Source organism: Eublepharis macularius, chromosome 1 (genome assembly GCF_028583425.1).
Source record: "Eublepharis macularius isolate TG4126 chromosome 1, MPM_Emac_v1.0, whole genome shotgun sequence".
NCBI classification, from domain to species: Eukaryota; Metazoa; Chordata; class Lepidosauria; order Squamata; family Eublepharidae; genus Eublepharis; species Eublepharis macularius.
Window position 1 is genome coordinate 144,489,412 of NC_072790.1, and position 18,838 is coordinate 144,508,249.

At 39.3% G+C, this 18,838-nt stretch overlaps 1 protein-coding gene across 1 annotated transcript in view; it reads left to right on the forward strand.

The window, feature by feature from the left end:
- Nucleotides 1-18,838, forward strand: part of ERMARD (ER membrane associated RNA degradation) — a 57,077-nt gene that overhangs the window by 10,445 nt on the left and 27,794 nt on the right. The window contains exons 5-12 of the mRNA XM_055001190.1: nucleotides 1,872-1,961; nucleotides 3,801-3,898; nucleotides 7,770-7,906; nucleotides 8,801-8,915; nucleotides 10,622-10,724; nucleotides 12,411-12,440; nucleotides 13,561-13,629; nucleotides 16,958-17,128. Of these exons, the coding sequence (XP_054857165.1) occupies nucleotides 1,872-1,961; nucleotides 3,801-3,898; nucleotides 7,770-7,906; nucleotides 8,801-8,915; nucleotides 10,622-10,724; nucleotides 12,411-12,440; nucleotides 13,561-13,629; nucleotides 16,958-17,128 (813 nt within the window). The remainder of the gene's footprint in view (nucleotides 1-1,871; nucleotides 1,962-3,800; nucleotides 3,899-7,769; nucleotides 7,907-8,800; nucleotides 8,916-10,621; nucleotides 10,725-12,410; nucleotides 12,441-13,560; nucleotides 13,630-16,957; nucleotides 17,129-18,838) is intronic.

An 18,838-nucleotide genomic window follows, 5' to 3' on the forward strand; every position in this document is an offset into this window, starting at 1 on the left:
GTATTGTTTTTATCTGGGAGCCACCTCAAGCAAGTCTCTGGAGAGGTAATGGCAAATAATTCTCTAAATAAATAGGTACCCAAAAAGCCAGGGACCTGCAAGGACTTGCGGGGGGCACCTCACTTTCCCTTATATCCCTTTCCTCACACAAGATCCTTTTCCCTCCTCCTCCTATCAACCCCCATATTCTCACAGTTCCCTGCTTCTTTCTCTCCTTCCTACCCACCAACCAATCTACCTCTTTATTTGCCCCCATCTTTGTAGCATAGTGGTTAAGTGGTTGGGCTGTGAATCAGTATTCTGTTAGTTTGAATCCCACTACTGTCATGAGCTCGGCAGGTGGCCTTGGGTAAGCCACTCTTCTCAGCTGCAGCTCCCTAGCTGTATTATGTAGATAATGATAACACTGACTTTGTTCACCTCTTTGAGTGGGCACTAATCTGTCTAGAAGAGCAATATATAAGCACAGTTATTATTATTATTATTTATACCCCGCCTTCTCCACATTGGAGCTCCAAAGCAGCTTACATCAGTCTCTTCTCTATTTTATCCTCAAAACAACCCTTTGAAGTAGGTTAGGCTGAGAAGATATAACTGGCCCAGAGTTACCTAGTGAGCTTCCATGGCAGGGTGGAGATTTGAACTTGGATCTCCCTGATCCTGTTCTGAAACTCTCATTAATCCTTATTGGGGTTTTTTTTTATGATGGCTGCTGTTGAACAGTAGCAAACACCCAGGCCTGGGTGAGTCATGCAAATCATGTAGTATCAGGTTCCCAGTGGTTGCAGCTGGGCCTGGCCTTGATGAGTCCTGCCTCAAAGGCCAAAACAGCCCTGGAAAGGGCCCTGCCCCCTCCCCTTGATTTTTAGTAACAGAAATCAAAGCTTCTACTGGCAATACTGTTACCGGTTGCCTAGAAGCAACCATTAAGGGCATTTGTTTCTTAAAGCTATAGGCGCTCCTTCAATTATTCAGTATGGGGGGCTAAACCCCCACTGTGTGTGTGAGTTTTAATTTCAGATTTTTCTTCAAATCTAGGGCATTTCTAAGGTTTGTAGATTGATCTTGTCTGCTCCAATGTCTGGACTTAAGTATTCACCGATTTGGCCATGCTGAGAATTAAACACAGTGATTCCCAGGCATCTTATGCTTTCTAAGTAATAATCAGAACTATGAAGTGTCCCTGGAAGCAAATGAAGATGTTTTAAAACTGATGAGATAAGTTACATGTGATAGCAGCCTAGCTGCTGAACCTTTTGAAACTTCTAAGTAGCCTTCAAAGATAGTCCACAGGATGTTTTTGTTTAGAAAGTTCGTGTGATGCTTTTCCAGAAACTGATTGAGAGAACTGACAACTAAACAAATAAAAATACCAACAAATCAATAAAAACAGTTCAAGCCAATTCAAGCATGGCAGGGCATAAAAGCAACAATAAAACAAATAGAGCAGTCTAAGATAATATTGACAAAGCAGTCTCCAGGCTCAGAGCAAACCATAAAGCAAAATATGGATCCCCTTAGTTTAAAAAGCTTGGGTAAAAAGAAATGTTTTGGTCTGGCATCTATGGGAAAATAAGGTAGGCATCTGGCAAACCTGAAGGGAAATGGCATTCCAGAGGTGGGCTGCCACCACTGAAAGGGTTTTGTCTCTGGTTGCCACCTGATTCACCTCTGCAGGTGAGGGCACAGAGATCAGGTTCCAGAAGCAGTTCTTAACTGATGAGCTGGACAATAGAGGAGAAAGTGGTGTTATAGTAGTCCTATCTGTACACAATAAGTGTATATATCACTGATCAAAGATACTGTAAGTAAATACATTCATTTTGTTACAAGTTTTATGAGATAAATAAAATACCTTAATTTGTTTGTAGGTGTTCTTACTGATTTGCAAAGATTGTCCTTTTCTTCTAAGAGACCTGCTTGCATCTTGGGAACTTTCCACAGTTTTTGGGCAATCTGTGGTGAGTGCTTGGATCCTTATTGCTTATAAACAATGTTTTCTGTTTTTATCCAGTTGTGGAATTTCAAGAATATCAGTATTCTCAGGAGTATTGTAATTCTTGGTAACCAACCATTGTTTCTTCATTTTCTTGCTTTGCAGAAATAAAGTGAGTGACTTCCCTAAAAATAAGTTCCACTGAATAGCCCTGAGTAGGATTCTGAGTAGACCTAGTTAGAATAGTACTAATACTGTTTTTTGCCCACTGCCTAGTGCAAGTGTACTACACAGTGATGTTTATATAAGGCCATAGGAATCCCTCCAAGGCAGTGATGTGAAATTAGAATCCATATACCAGAAACTGCCTTCAGCCATTAAAATGTATTACTCTACTGGGAACCAGAATTACATTTATGGTCAGCACCCAGGACCTGACAATCATATTCATGGATCCCTGTGTATCCATTGTTACACAGTCTTTCTGTTGTTAATATTATTAATAGTTTTATAGAATGTGGCTCCTTGATAGATAAAATTAGAAAAACCTAAATTCCTAGTTGTCACGATTAGAAGAACTAGGGGTAAATATGTGATGGCAAACATTTCATTTAAGATTTCCAGTACCAAACAAATTGCCTACTGCTTACTATAAACCTCACAGTAAGTTCACATATGTAGGTGCCACAAACCCACGTCCAATTCAGGCTTGGGCTGACCTTCCGAGGTAAAATTTCTCCTCTTTAAGCCTATGGTGCTGTATACTGGGCTGGGAAGCCCCTAGTAGCATGGTTGATGTTAAGCTTCAACTTTCCTTCTTGTCCCACCCTTAAGAAATATTAAAAATGGTTACCCAGCCAAGTCTTAGTAGGGGAGAGATCAGGGGTTTGCACTTCCCTTTAGCAGAAACTGGCACACAAGGCTTGAGGAGGTTCAAAACATAACTGAAGTTTTATTTACAGAAGTTGAAAATCAAAAGGCAGGTAGGCAGGTGTTTGAACTGAAGAAACAGAAAGTTTTTGTACAGGAACTTCAGTGGTGTGAGGCACAAAACACTTGGTATAACACTAGATTGCTGGCTTCTTTCAGAGGTTGACACTGTTTCACAGATGTTACACTATATACTCAAACACAAACACAGCATGACTTTCCCTCCTCTCCAGACCTTAGGGTGCTCTACTGAGACAAACCCTTCCTAGATACTGGGCAGGCGTTATAGTTATGAGCTATAATCCTGTTCCTGGCACTGAAGGGGAGACTCCTCTCTACCCACTTCCTTGGCCCTCTATAATTCCCAGATCTCTTGAGTCTAAGTAGGTGCTGGTTTTCCCCACTTTAGTCCTAGGACTAAAAGTGTTTCACACTAAATTATTTCCGCTCACAGAGGATTCTCTGGCTGACCCTCTCTGGTCTAAAGCCAGGCTCCAACTCCCTTTCACTCTCTTGTTTACACTCCCACTCCAAGTGACAGCTTCCCCAACATTCCACCCCCAACTGCCATTTCAGGCTAGCCACATTGGGCGGGGAGGGGGGGGAGGAAACATGTAAATCATACTTTCACTTCTGGAAATCGCAGCATTTGAAGCTGAGTCCGTCACAATAGGCTAGATCAATATGTTGCTTTAGTGATCCTGACTGACAGTGTCGTCATGGTGTATAATGGAACTTAGCTAATGTATTCAATGAGGTCACCAGGTATTCTCAGAATTGGACAGTTGAGTCCCCCCACCCATTTGTAGAAAGATGAATCCCTCCGCATACACACACTTTGCATTGCTTCAGTTGATGTAAGAATACCTAACCAATGGATAAGTGTTTATATAAATACTTTTTAAAGTTGTATTTTATCCCTTATCCAAATTAGATGGATGTCCTGAAAGTGTTCATTGGGTCTCCAGATGGTCTAAATCTTCGTAATATTTTGTGGCATGGATTTGCATCCCCTCAAGAAATTCCTGCAAAGTAAGATTGCAAGTTAAATGAATTATGTTTTTCCCTGTTATCAATCATCATAGGGGTGTAAACACAAACTGCTAGAAAGAGGTTATAGTGGTTTGCTGTCCTACATATAGTTAGGCATTTTATATCACATTGAAGCTAATGAGATTTAAGTAACTTGAATTAGTGCATAATTGTAGATTTAACTGCATTTTAAAAGTTTTTTGCTTCATTGCTTTCTTTTTTGGTTTTGCCTTTAGCTGAAATGTTCATCAGTTAATCCAGATAAACTGGTAATTTTTTATTGTATTTCCACCTTTTTTCTTCTAGACTGGCTCCCAAAGCAACCTACAGTTTAAATTTACAGCCATGTACTAATAACAGTTGCCATTGAAGCAACTTGCAGAAATCTGTCTCACTTGTTGAGGTAGTATAGTCTAGAGAGACAAGAACTTTTGTGAATGCTCAACGGGGTATTCTTCAGAGTGTCACGCACTGCAAATAGGGATGTGATGATTGAAAGAATGGTATCTTTAACCCCTTTTCAGACCTGAAAAGTTCTTGTTCTCTTCCCCAAGACTCTGGGTGAGCCCTTCTCCCTTTTTTTTGCTTCTGCTTTGTACTCTCCCACCAATGTTGGCTATGGGGAAAGGAAGATCAAAAGACAGCATATTACTAGAAAATGCATGACAATGTTTTATTAAATAGCTTATGGTCGTAGCGTAGGTTGTTCAAGGTTTGGTGAAATGGCAGGAATGAAGGTTAATTACCAAAAAACAAAATGGGTATTGCCAGTGGAAGCACTTACTCAGCCAAATCTATTAAAATGGGAGAAAGTATATACCTATGATCAACTTTTAGGAGATGATGGAAAGCTAAAATCAATAGAAGAATTAAAAGAACAGGATATGAATATAGGTTGGTGGTTAAGAGCGCAAATTGAATCCAGATTGCCAAAGACAAATCACAAGGATTCTACATGGAACGCTGTGCTGTCCCTTTGACAAATTGGAAACAAATGAAAAATTAATTTAAAAACTTTACTTTTATATAAAACAATTGAAAATAGAAATGAAATAGTAAAAGACTATGGCCAAATCCACACGCATTCACCATCCGCTTATCTTACACAGTCATGGCAGTTGGGTTCATTCCGCTACCATGCTGTGCATCATCACATTCACCCTCCCAGTGCATCTTCGTGGTGCAATCAGTTCTCCACACGCCACTGAGTAAAACGTTATAGTGGGCGGTTCCCTCCTCCGTCGTCAGCATTGATGGAGCACGTCACTTCCCTTTTTTTAAAAAAAAAAGTTAATTTTGCGCTATACTGATATTCCGACTTTTAAGTAATGGCAAGGTCCCCTCCCCCTCAACTTTGATTGGCCCATTTTTTGCTCATCACAGACAACTTTCTAACAATTGGCTGGTTGTTATGGCGGGCAAATTTGAAAATAACTTGTCACATTAAAACATTCTCTGGAAACCCTGTTGCTCACAGTGGTGTTCTGCTTGTAGTAGTCGCCAACATGGATGCTCAGAGTGTGATATTTCTAATGATGGCTCAGATTGTGGTTGGCATGCTTCGCAGCACAGCCAATATGTTCCTAGCCTTTTCCCGCGCAAACCGCTGCTCACTAAAGTAGGTTTTGCGGTATACCGACCTTTCTTTATTGTGCAAATGCACTATGAAAGCCCATTTTTTTTAAAAAAAGGGCCGGGCAAAAACAGATTTCCACCATTATTACGTGATATGGGAAGGAGCCGCAATTGTTGTGTGGTGATGGCAGGGAACATGCAGAATGGGAAAGTGTGTGACTAACTGCTTGAACAGCGCCGCAGTTGTGAAAAAGGCGCGGAAACAAAAAGGAAGTGTGGATTCGGCCTACATGGTAAAGTAGGAGCAAACCCTGGGGTATAGTATAGCTCTAGAACAATGGCTACAGATATGGAAGATAAATATTAAAATAACAAAATCAGCCACATTTAAAGAAAACCTATAGAAAATGTTCTACATGTGGTATGTGACACTGGAAAAATTAGCAAAAATTTATACGGAAATGTCCAACAAGTGTGGGAAATCCAAAGATAAAACAGGTACATTCTTTCATACTTGGTGGTGGTGTAAAAAGGCAATGAAATATTGGAAAATGATACATGAACTATCGCAAGAGGCGCTAAGCAAGACTATACTCTTTAAACCTAAAATGCTTCTACTAAATATTATACAGGAAGGGATGCATAGGGAAACTAGATATTTGATACTTCATATAATAATGGCAGCAAGAATAATATATACCAGACATTGGAAGAACACAGATATACCAACAAAAGAACTGATAGAAAAATTTTTGGAGACTGCAGAATTGGATACACTAACAGAATTAATAAAAGGAAAAAACCAGACACGATTGGAAACAAAGATGTATCCTCTTTTATAGGTGGATTGACTTAAAATACAAAATAAGAATTTAATTATAGTTTAGGAAGATAGGACCTAAAATAGCGAAAAAAGAAAATGATTATCAAAATTAAACAAAGTAGACTTATAGAAATAATAGGGTAACAGTAATGAAAAGACTACATAAATACAATTGAACTGTAGAGATGGAGTGTAATATACTGTATAAATATGTATTAATCCTGTAAAATGTGGTTTGATCTGTTTGTAGGTTGATTTGGAATTAAAACTAATAAAGCATGTTATAAAAAAAAATCTTTTCTCACTGTATAGTCCACAGACTAGACAGTATAGTCTAAACTAGCTCTGTCTGCAATTAAATAATTAAATTTGCTGACTTCAGTGGAAATACATTGTGTTGCCTAATAGGAGATCTTAAGTGCTGTGCACAGCTTGCTATAGTTATTAAGCACACTTATATGGAAGTTCCACAGAATTCAATGGACTTTACTTTCATGATTAGGATTGAGCTGTAATTCCACAATAGAGTTGTATTGCTAAACTGTACTTATTGAGAATGTATCTGTACCAATATTGTTGCACTTCTTCTGTGTACATACACATTTTCTCTTCTTGGATTGTGGGCCTGGATGATTTTTTTAGGATTTTTGAGAGCAATCATATATATGCCCATGGTTGCAAGAGGAAATTGTCTCCAGAGAACTGTGAAGTAATTAAAGCACACCACCCCCCTCCGAAATTTTTAATTGTTATGGCCAATGGCTAAAAAAAACAATGAGCTGAAATTAATTTGATATCATTGATAATTAAGTGCATTTATGCTAAATAAATTTAAGCTTTTGAAGAAAAGGAAAAAGGCTCCAATAATAAGGAACAAGAGCAGGCCAGTAGACTTTAGATGGGGAAGATTGTGAGACATTTTTTACAAAGACCCATGGAAAGGCTAAGGCTGGTATAATAAGTATCTATGATATTAATTAACGAGGACATAAAGCACTGGTTCAGAACAGTCAGTGACAGGCCGTGGAGTGAGAATTGTATTATTAGAGATAAGTTATGTGACAATGAGCAGCTGCAGGTAAGTCTTCTGTTACTATTTTTCCTTCATTCTTAAGTTCCAGTTAACTTTGTGGCCTACCATGAAAGTACTCTTCTTAAAAACATATACAGTGCAGGCTTAGAAGAGAAGATCTTCAGAGCTAACAAAATGAATAGAAAAGCACACAAATACTTGCTAAAAAGGCATAAATGGGGCAGAATGAAGATCAGCTTGTCTTGGTATTTGGTTTTCTTGTATTGCTAAATTTTGGATTTTTGAATTTTAGTGATTGGGAAATTTTACTTTCTTATAGAAATCTTCAAAGTAATACTACCTCACAGATGTTGTTATTTGTGTGTGTGCGTGCATGTGTGTGCAAATGTGTTCATCTATAGCCATATTGCTAATCTTATTATATGTCATATTTTCCCTAGATATTCTTCTATGCTGCTTTTTTTAACTATAGGGTTGGGACAACTGCTAAATAATTACCTTCTGCAAACTCAGTCTGTTTTAGTCCATCGACCTTATGTATCTTTCACAAAGCTAGAAGAGTTACGTGTCTTTCCAGGTACATATATTATGGCTAACTATTTAGAATAATTTAATGGCATTGGTTATACATCTTGAAGTTTCTTTTGTTTTTCTTTGTATACATTTATTCTGAAACTCCAATCTTAATGGAAAAATCAGGTTTCTGTACATACTGTGAACAGAATCCTACTGTAGTGAGAGAGGCAGAGGCATCTGGTATTGCTGTCTAAATTAAGTCAAAGTTTTAATGACAGCCAAAATCTTTAAAACAAGCATGAATTGTTCAGATTTAATGAGCATTAAAATCTGTGACTTCTAGATTTTTCACACATTATGCAGAAGCAAACACAAATTTTCCCCAAGAATACATTGAGCAAGGAGCTTCACTCGTTGCACCTTGATTAGTATACCTGTATGATACGTATATTTGCAAATATGCAAACACACAAATATGTAAACACATTCACACTTAATATTTTTAAATGTACATTTAAAGCACCTAAAGTTTTCTTGTCTTGTAGGGAAATATGAGAGGAAAATTTTCATGCTCAGTGGATATTTTTTCTTACTTTCCAGAAAATCAGCAATATTTTCTGCGTTGTATACCTGCTGTACAGAACAAAAGCATCATTTCCCAAGCACATTCCCTGGATTAGTAGGAGGGCAATTGTATGTTTATTGGCAGCAAATTGGCATTTTCTAGGACTAAGTAAACGTGCACAGAGATTAGGCTGATAAATCTCCCATGCAATTTCTGTTCTTTCCTGATTGCTCAATGAAACAATAAAGTAGGTCATACTTCTGATAGATAATCTTGGCAGGATATTTATGAGTCTCTTCCCCTCCCCCAATGATAAGTTCCTTATAATAAATAATCCCTCTTCATCAAATATGACAAAGCTTCATGCACATTCCTTTTTTGTTTTTGTAGACCTTAGAAATGAACTGCTCTCTTTGGCTGAAGAATTAGTAATCAAATCTAGTATCATAGTAAGAACTATGCAGCCTTTCTGGATTATTGCACTAACTTCATTCAGACAACACAGGTAAAAGTTGTTACATTTTTTTCTAATATTTTTAGAAAGCAGTTGTAATGGTAGAATTAGTTTAAAAGTATTGGGATTCTGGGCATTGCCTATTAAATTTACAGAGTTGATTTTCTAGTAGCATTAAAAATGCTTAGCTGCTGTAGGTATCTAGCACTTAGGAATCAGGTTTGGTTAGCACAGAGTAAAATCTATTACTACACACTTGTAGAAGCAACTAGAGAAGGCTGACTTTTTCTAGAAAAAAGGAAGGAGACTGTTCATCTAGTCTTAATAATACTAATAATAACAACAACAACATTCGATTTATATACCGCCCTTCAGGATGATTTAACACCCACTCAGAGCAGTTTACAAACTATGTCATTATCATCCCCACAAAAAAACACCCTGTGAGGTGGGTGGGGCTGAGAGAGCTCTGAGAGAGCTGTGACTGACCCTAGGTCACCCAACTCGCTTCAAGTGGAGGAGTGAGGAATCAAACCCGGTTCTCCAGATTAGAGTCCTGCACTCTTAACCACTACACCAAACTGGCTCTCTTTAATAACAAAATGTCCTTTGAAAGGTACCTGAATGGAAACAGTCATGAAATGTTAATGTCTTTAGGGCCTCACCAGCAAACGTAAGACCAAGATAGGTCAAGTTGCTGGTACAGAGACAGAAAATAAGAGGGTGTTGGAGTGCAAGAGGCTCAGCAAAGCTTATCCCCCACTATACTGTAGGACCTCGGCTAGTGCTCATAAAGCACCTCTTAGGTGCTTTCTAGACAGCAGGATTCCCTGTTGAGTTAATTTACAGTTCCCATTGCTCATTTGTATTTTCTTTCCTACTTTATCCTGGAACTTTTATTTCATGATGTTTGTCCCCCCACCCCCACTCCTCCTGGTCTGCATAAGTTGATCTACAGTGGAATAGCTAGAACATGAAAAACATTCAAATTCCATAAAGGACTTCTAAAATAATAGGAAAATAGTAAAGAGTCCAGTAGCACTTTAAGACTAACCAACTTTACTGTAGCATAAGCTTTCGAAAACCACAGTTCTCTTTGTCAGATGCAGAACTGTGGTTCTCAAAAGCTTATGCTACAGTAAAATTGGTTAGTCTTAATGTGCTACTGGACTCTACTATTTTGCTATTCCAGACTAACACGGTTAACTCCTCTGGATCTAAAATAATAGGATATGCAGTCTTTATGACACTAGTGTATGGGAGCCTTTTGGTTTTTGATTTTTTTTGGTGTCATGTTAGTTCAATTGCCATTTAACATTCTTCCACATTTCACATTTCTTCTACTCCTGCTATCTATATTTCAGAGCCAAACTACATGTGACAGTGAACACCTGGCCACCACAGGTTCACCATGACCATTTTAAAGTTTTTTAAAATACTGCAAGGATGGCACAGAGGTCCTCCCCTCTGCACCTTTTAAAATGCTGAAACAGTCATTGGGGAGGGGCATACAGATACACAACACAGCCACTTTGGCACTTTAAAAGGTATGGGCAGGGGGAAGCCCCATAAAATGAACCCTATCCCCCTCTTCACAGTGGCAGTGGCAAACCTGTGACAGCCATAAGCTCACCGTCATGTGTAGTTTGGCTCTCAGATATGAAACTTTCCAGTAAGGAAAAAGTGTATGAATTTGTGTATGAATTTACAATCCCTGATGTGTATTAGAATTCAGTTTCACTATGTTTCTCTTACAGGTATGCAGACTCTGTTATATTATTACTTCCTCAGCTGGAAAATGGACTTCGATTACTTTTCACAACAGTTAACAAATGTCCAAGCAGACTAATCACAGCTGAGGTATTTTTTTTTGTTGGTCTTCTTTATTTCCAGTCACGTTTATTTAATCATCTTTTGTTTTTTTTGCTGGTGTACTACATAACATTTGTAATAAGTATAGATTATAAATGCTTAATTGTATGTGCCACCAATTTTGATGTATTATTTTGGAGACAATAATGGGAAACATTTATTTACTGCTTTTTATTTTACTAGTTTGATTCTGTGTGTGTCTTTGTCCATTGTCTTCCCTTACCTCTTTGTTCAGTTCAATTTTATTTTTTTCCATAACAAAAAGTTAACATATCAGAATAAGAAAAAAATAAAACAAGTCAACAAGAATTAAGCCTACCCATCTATGACAAAAACAACTTAAATGTTCAAAGAGTATATGTCAGTGCCTTTAAAACAAGGATTTTAAATAATTTAACCTGTATCAGACAGCATTTAAAAACAAGTATGCATACTGCAGTTAACTCAAACAAATGTGTGGTTTTGTAGCTTCCAAACAGGTCACAGCTCAAGTGATCTCTTTATTTTTGCTGCTCAATAAATCTATTCTTGTTGGTTTGAGAAGTGTTTTTCCTTTTGGAAAAAAGTGGATATAGAGCCTGTTGGATATACAGCCTGTTTTGCATTTTCCAGAAATAATACATCAGAATGTATAATATGGAGACAGCCTTTAACTGGACCCAAAGAACCTTGGATTAAAAAAGGAGCTTTTCTTTATTGTGGTCATCTCTAAGAAGTATGCTCTGTGAATCAGCCTTGAAAGGTTTCTTGACCCTGTACTTAACCTTGAGGTGGCCTTTTGCAGCACTTTTAACTTTTCCTTGTCTCTACTCATCATTTGATAGCATAGGTAGATCATTTTATAGTCAAGGAGATGCCACTCAGTCCTGCCCCTACTTATATTGTGGGAATTGGAGGAAAAGCTTGCTGGTATGTGTTAATAGCATCAGCATGCTGTCCCCTCCCTTTTCGGCATTAAAAACATATTACTTGTTCCCATGAGTTTATCTTGCAAAGGATATTTTTTTAGTCCTACTTGGTCTCTATGAGGTCAGATCCCTTTACACAACACAAAAGTCCTAATACTTTTGCAAGAAATCTGTTGTCTTTAAAAAACAAAGTTGTCCTTAAACTTGGCAAAATTTGATTTTATTAAAATTTCTTATTTGCCTCAACGCATTGAGTCTAGCTGTAAAACACAGGTACAGGGAGTATGATAGAATACCTGCTAAATGCTTCCTTACCATCTCCACCTTACTTACAAGAAACTCTTGGTTAAGCTTGGATTTTGATGAAGGGTGCTTTGTGGAAAGCTGTTGATAACCAGTCACTCTGCAGCTTAAGGCAAAAGTGAACACCATTCAGTTTCTCATGCCCATGACACTAGACATGGCACTTACAGTGCAATCCTATGCAGAATTATGCCATCTTAAGCCCACTGATTCTACTAGAAAAAGGAGGAGGAAAAAAAGGAGGAAAGCCTCAAAAGGTACCCTGCAATATGTCTTTGCAGGTACCCTGCCATATGTCTTTAATATGTCCTGACAAGATTCAAGAATAATAATAAGTGGGGTAACTAGGCTGGTGAACTTGCAAACTCCTCGGCCTTATGCTTTCCTTCTTTTCTGGCTTTTTATATTGTCTCCTGAAAGTGAAACAGTACAGATAATAATGCCTTTGCCTTCCATTTTCTAGTCATCTTCTCAGTATACCACTTTTGATGAGGTAAGTTAATCATGTGATTCTTTGGAGTACCATACTCTTAGGTAGATTACTTCTCTGAAACATTTAATTAATAGCAAATAAGTGAGTAAGTATAAGTAGATATAATAACTTCAGAATACAACTTTTATTTTTCATTTAGTTCACACAGAGAGGTACAGGGACATTGAAGCCCACGATCACAAGGGAGCTTTGCCATCCTAGGTCCCTCTTGGTATACCTCAGCTTGGAAGTAAAGGGACAAATTGCTGCTGTTGTCCTTTTCTAGCCCACCTCCAGCTTACAGTCTGGTGTGAACTGAAATTCTAATATCATATGAAGATTCCTAGAATTGAAAACTTCTGGGGTAGGGGTGAGGGAGTCAAAGTTCTCATGTCTAACCTCTCATACAAAGCAGGAACATCACAACATAACATCTTTTTACATCACCTTGACCAATGTGTGTCACAATTCTTATTGACTACTAATTGGTCATGTTTGCCCCCCTCACTTGTTTTTCTTTTCCCCTGCATAATGCCGTTTGCTATCCTGGGGCTCCACTGTGGGTCTATTTGGTTGCCATGCATTCTCCTCTTGTCAATATTCAGGGCTGTAGGTGACTGCCAGGATTGTTCGGCTTTGACATCAGACCTGTTTATGAAAATATTTTGGCTTAAGGAAATTTATCTCGGGTTTTATATTTATTGGTAGTGTGTCACACTAATTTGTTTGTTGGAATTTGGTAAGTCTAAAACTTGATATGCTTGAAAAGAGTTTGCTGCTTAGCAGCCCACTCCTACTCTCTTTTCTTTGTAGTACATGTGCCATGCAGTGGGATTGTTTTATGGTGGGGTAAGAGTACAACAGGGAACAGAGGTATCTGGCTAAAGTCTATGAGGTTGCCCTGTGTTCTTACCACTAGTGCAATGTGATACCAACAAAAATGTTGCAAAGGAGTGAACTGAAGGGTTTTAGGGTTAGCAAGCAGAGCTTGACAGGTATATAGAGTTACACTTCAGCAATGCCTGTGCTTCCAGTGTGTTCTAGTCATAAAGTGGAATCAGACAGTCAGCACTGACTGCCTGATTCCAATGTCATTTTCTTCAGTATTTTCTCATTCAGATCTCCAATTTTCCCTCCCCAGATGTTAGCAAAACAATTTAATAATGAAGAAGTCAACAAGCTTCCCTTAGTGCTTGGTGAATCAGCAATGGTAAGACCATGAATACTGACTGTTTGAATTTGACAATGCCCTAGTCTTCTAGATATTTTACAATAAGGCCAATCACTTATATACTTTTAATACTTGGTTTCTTTGCAACAGTTATTCAGGGACATTTTATTAATGTAAATTTTAGGTATAAACAACTCAAATGATGTATTAATGAAGTTTTTAAATCATCTGTTTAAGCAATTGGTTGTGATTGAAACGGGTATTTCCAGCATTGGCAAATAATGGACAGCATGTTTTAAAATGGAAATATTTAAATATGGTGATTGCAAAAACAATGGTGATGATTAAGGTTGTGTTGGTTTTAAAGCTATTCAATGATTTTTTGCTAAGAAACTATATTAATTTTCCATAGTAAGTAAATGTGAAATGTCTCTGGCACAGGCAGCATCTGAAAACACTACAATGAGAAATAATGGGACCTTCAAACAGCAGATGTGCAATAGATTTTTAAAAATGTTATTTATAGTCTACTTTTCTCACTGAGTCTCAAGGCAGATTACACAGTGTAAGTCAATTCAATCAACAGGATGGGACATCCAGTAAGAAGTGTAATGGAATTAGGATTGCAGAAATCTGAGATGAACCTTGAAGCAAAGCACACATATTAACACGACATGCATAAATTACATAGTAGAATAATACATACAGCAAAATATAGTACATGTAGTATATTCTGTCCATAGTTGTACACAGGCCCTTACCATTCTTTAAAGCGTCTTTCTGATCCATTCCATTATAGTATAGCCCTGTATAGTATTACCTGTGTAAGAATGCCTTCCTGAGTAATTCAGTTCTTAACCGGGTCAGCTGAACCTCATCAGAGATGGAAAGCACAGTGCCCTTAAAGTTGCCTTTAAAGGCAACCCAGTGAGGACATCTAGTTAAACCTATTCATGCTCTTTTTATCATTTTGGGATTTTTTAAACCCTATGATGTGTTTTTGTTTTTTAAATTTCAGATTTTTATGCAAACCTGGGGCATTTTTCAGGAGTGTAGGAAGATCTGTCTGTCTGTTCATGGCTCTAGTCTCCAGATTTAAGTATCCTTTGATCAGGGCCACTTGGCTATTAATATATAAGATGATGTGTTAGACATATCTTCTGATTACTCTATGTTACAACCAGCCTCCAGATCAGAGCAATATTTTATCAGCTAAAAACTTTGCAAAAGTATCAAGACTAATTGTCTGTTCCTGAGATGATAAAGGCTCAGATTTAGGAATATACAAGTGCCGAAATACTTTAAACAACTGAGGTGATTGTGAACTAGCTGATGCAATGGTAACAGAGAAGTAACATTTCCTTGTTGCTGTCACCGCCACTTCATAGGTCTTCCAATGGGCTCTATAGCATGATCTGTGACAATCAGAGTTTTCCTTCAGTATCATTCAAGACACCTCCTGGCTTTCTTGGCTACCCAGCTCCATGTCAAATCATGGTGGGTTTTCTCCCCAGGGGTGGGAAAGGTTGACAAGGGGTAGCATTGTTGATAGCTTTAAGGAACTTCATGTTCCAAGCTCCCATTGTAGCCTCAACAGAGCACAAGTTTGGATTCTGAAAATCCTGCAGAGCATTCTGGAATCCATTAGGATGTATCCATGAGCCTCCATGGGCAGACCATTTTAATCAGGCCCTGTTTGGTTTGCTGCAGGGAGTCGGGGCCTCATTCACCCTTGCCTTGAGTAGATAATGTTCAGATGATGGTTCAAGCCTGAAACCAGGCCTTCCCTCAAAGACTCAGTGCAAAATATTAAGTCCAGGATGTGACCTCTTCCACAAGTTGGGCCTGTCACAATTTGAGAGAGGCCCCAAGGCAGTCAGAGAAGTTATAAAATCCTTGGCCAACCCTGATGAAGTGTATGTCAAGCACTTTGTGCCTGTGTTTCTTTTAGAGGTGCTGCCTAGTGGCTGTGTCTCCTACTCTGCTTTTCCAAGCAAGTACAGGGCAGCAATTTTTTGCAACTTGGCTATTTATTTTGAAAAACGTATATCTCACCTTTATGCCCTCACAAGGACCACCAAGGTGCCTAACAAATTGAAACATACATAGTAAAATCACATTATAAAACCATTAGAATCGATCAAAAACAACAACAACACATCATTAAAACAAATAAAACCAGAACTGAAATACATTCACAGGCGTAAAAACAACAGACCATGGAGCAGGAAGAAGGAATCACTGAGGGAACACCAAATGAAACTAAAAAGTCTTCACCCACTGGTAAAAGATGGCAACAGAAGGGAACAGAAAAATCTCCCTGGACAGAGAATTCCAGCGTTTTGGTGCCATGACCAAGAAGGCCTTCTCCTGGGTTGCCACATGTCTAATTTCAAAAGGCAGGGGCACTTGAACAGCTGTCAAGCTCCAGGGATTACAAGCTTTTCTGCTGCCTTCCATTATGACCCAAAGTAGAACAATTAATCTGTACATCAACCATGCTTGTGTATGTTACATGCCATCAAGCTGCTTCTGATTTGACCCTATGAACGAATTACCTCCAGCGTCCAAACATCCTATCAGCTTTACTCAAATCTTGCAAACTAAAGGCTGTGGTTTCCTTTATTAAGCAAAGTCATCTCATTTTGGGTCTTCCCTTTTTCCTGCTGCCTTCCACCTTTCTTAGCATTATTCTTTTCCAGTGAGCCTTGTCTTCTCATGATGTGACCAAAGAACAATAGCCTCAGTTTTATCATTTCAGCTTCTATGAAGAATTCAGGCTTGATTTTATCTAGAACCCACTTATTTTTTTGGCCATCCGTGGAATCCATAAAATTCTCCTTCCACACTACATTTCCAGTTAACCAACTTTCTTCTTGTTAGCTTTCTTCATTTTCTGACTTTCACATCCATGCATAGTAATGGAAAACACCATAGTATGATTATCTTGATCTTGGTCCCCAGCGGCACATCCTTATCCTTAAGGATTTTATATCAACCATGATTATATCCATGTAATAAGGTAGTAAAAGTTCCCGTGTCAAATTGAGACACTAAGGATAGCCTAACACTGCAATTTTTATAGGCTACAGTCTGAAAAGGCACATGAATAGAGAAATAACCCACATATAGCCAGGTTTTTGTTCGCTGTTTTCACTGTTCCATTAGAGATAAGTCACTGTTCTCTTCCTCAGTGGGGGAATGCTGTAGCAAGAACAGCAAGCAAAACTCAGGTTTTCACACCTAATTTTTTAACATATGTCAGTTTTTAAAAAAAAATCATAATCATTTAGACTCATCATCACACTAAATAAAATCTAATGGTCACCATTAAAGATGCTTCCATCCTCTTCACATATTTCTATAGGAATTTCTTTGGGATTTCTTGAATCATCAAGAAGGTCCACGTATTAGAGATCATCTGAGCCATGGTGAAATCAACTTAAATTATTTCCCAAAAGAAATAGGAAATTCATTACTTGCCTTTTCTATTACACTTCTGGACAGATTTTCCAAGGATAAGATTGCTGATTCTAAGGTAGGAATTGGTTTTGAGTCGAAAGATAATATGTAATTAAGTTATGCTTGTTTAGACTTAAGATGCAGATCTTTCTGTTTGGAGCATATGTTATTCCCTTGGTATTATGTATCTATGTATTATATAGGTGTCTTGTTTATGGATCCAAAGCTTCTAACATATTTCCACATGCAAATCATAACTTTTCTGATTCTCCAGGGGTCCTAGCAGTGGGACAGTCAATACTTTTAGGGATATAGCTCCTCCTCTGTGAAGTCACGGTCAGTCAGCTGATTTTGATCCTGGAGGAGAGGTACTTGTTCCTGGAATCGCCAGTCTATCTGGCCCTGCCATCTGAGCAGGACGTCTTCAGCAACGCTGAAGAAGAAACTGTCAGAGATGAGCCAGGTGTTGTGGTGCACACCTGTAATCCCAGTACTCAGGGAGGCCAAGGCCACAGGCAGTGCAGAGCTCGCATGGGAAGGGAAAGGCCCTACCGCCCTACCCCATCCCCATTTCCCCCGGAGTGATGGCAAGTGTTAGAGCCAGAGGTCCCTAGGTTCTCCTAGGTTCCACGGCCGTAACCGCAAAACTCCGCTGATGTTCCTTACCTTCAGGCTGGGAGGACCCCCCCCCCCCCGGGGCAGCCAGAGGATGTGGTATTTGAGTCCGCAGTAACCTGTCATGGAGACCAATATTATTGGGAACTCCCTCAGGCTTGGAAGGAGCAGACTCCAGCAGCAGCAGAGGAGCTGCTCCAATCCCGGCAACCCCAACTGAACTGCGGTAAGACTGATCCAGTGGGAAATGGGGGGTGAGAAAGGAAAGCGGGAGGAGAAAAGAGTAGCAGAAGCCTCGGAGCCAACTTGCCCCCCCCCCAAGGGATCCCTCCTTTATTTCTCTCTCCTTTCGACCAGGGCTTATGAGGTGCGCTTTTACTTTCATTTCTCCTTTTGGCAGGAAAATTGCTGTTGGCAGAAATACCAGTAACAGCAGGCCCCAGCTGCCTCCCAGGCCTCAGAAGGCACAAAGCTGCAGCCTAGTGGTGCCAGACTTAAACGCCCCCCCCCCCCCCGGGTAGGCTTGTCAACCTCCAGGTGATCTCCCAGAATTACAACTGATCTTCAGATGACAGAGATTGGTTCCCCGGGAGAAAATGGCTGCTTTGGACAGTGGACTCTATGGGATTATGACCTGCAGAGCTCCAGCCCTTCCCCAAACCCTGCCCTTTCCAAGCTCCGCCCCTAAAATCTCCAGATATTTCCCTCCCCAGAGCAGGCAACCCTACCTCCTGGGCTTCTCAATAGGCCAGTGAACGAGAGAAAGCCCAATGTCCTGGATGGCAGACTGTCAGCAAAGGCAGGCCTAACCACCTCCCAGGCCTCAAAGAGTGCAAGCTTGCAGCCTAGACTTTCCAAATTCCCAGGTCTCAGCCCCCTCCTGGGCCTCTCAACAGGCCAATGAAAGAGAAAAGATTCAAGGGCCTGGACCCATCAGGAAAGAATGCCTGAAAAATTTCTACTGGTGATATGTCAGCAAAGGTATGCCTAGCCACCTCCCAGGCCTCAGAGAGTGAGGACGTCTGAAGTGAGTTGCTGTAAAGTTGTGGTTAAGTGACTGGGCCACGAATCAGCACCCTGCTGGTTCAAGTTCCATAATTGCTTGAGCTCAGTAGCTGATCTTGGGTAAACCAGTCTCAATTACCCAGCAGTTCTGGGGGAATAATGATAA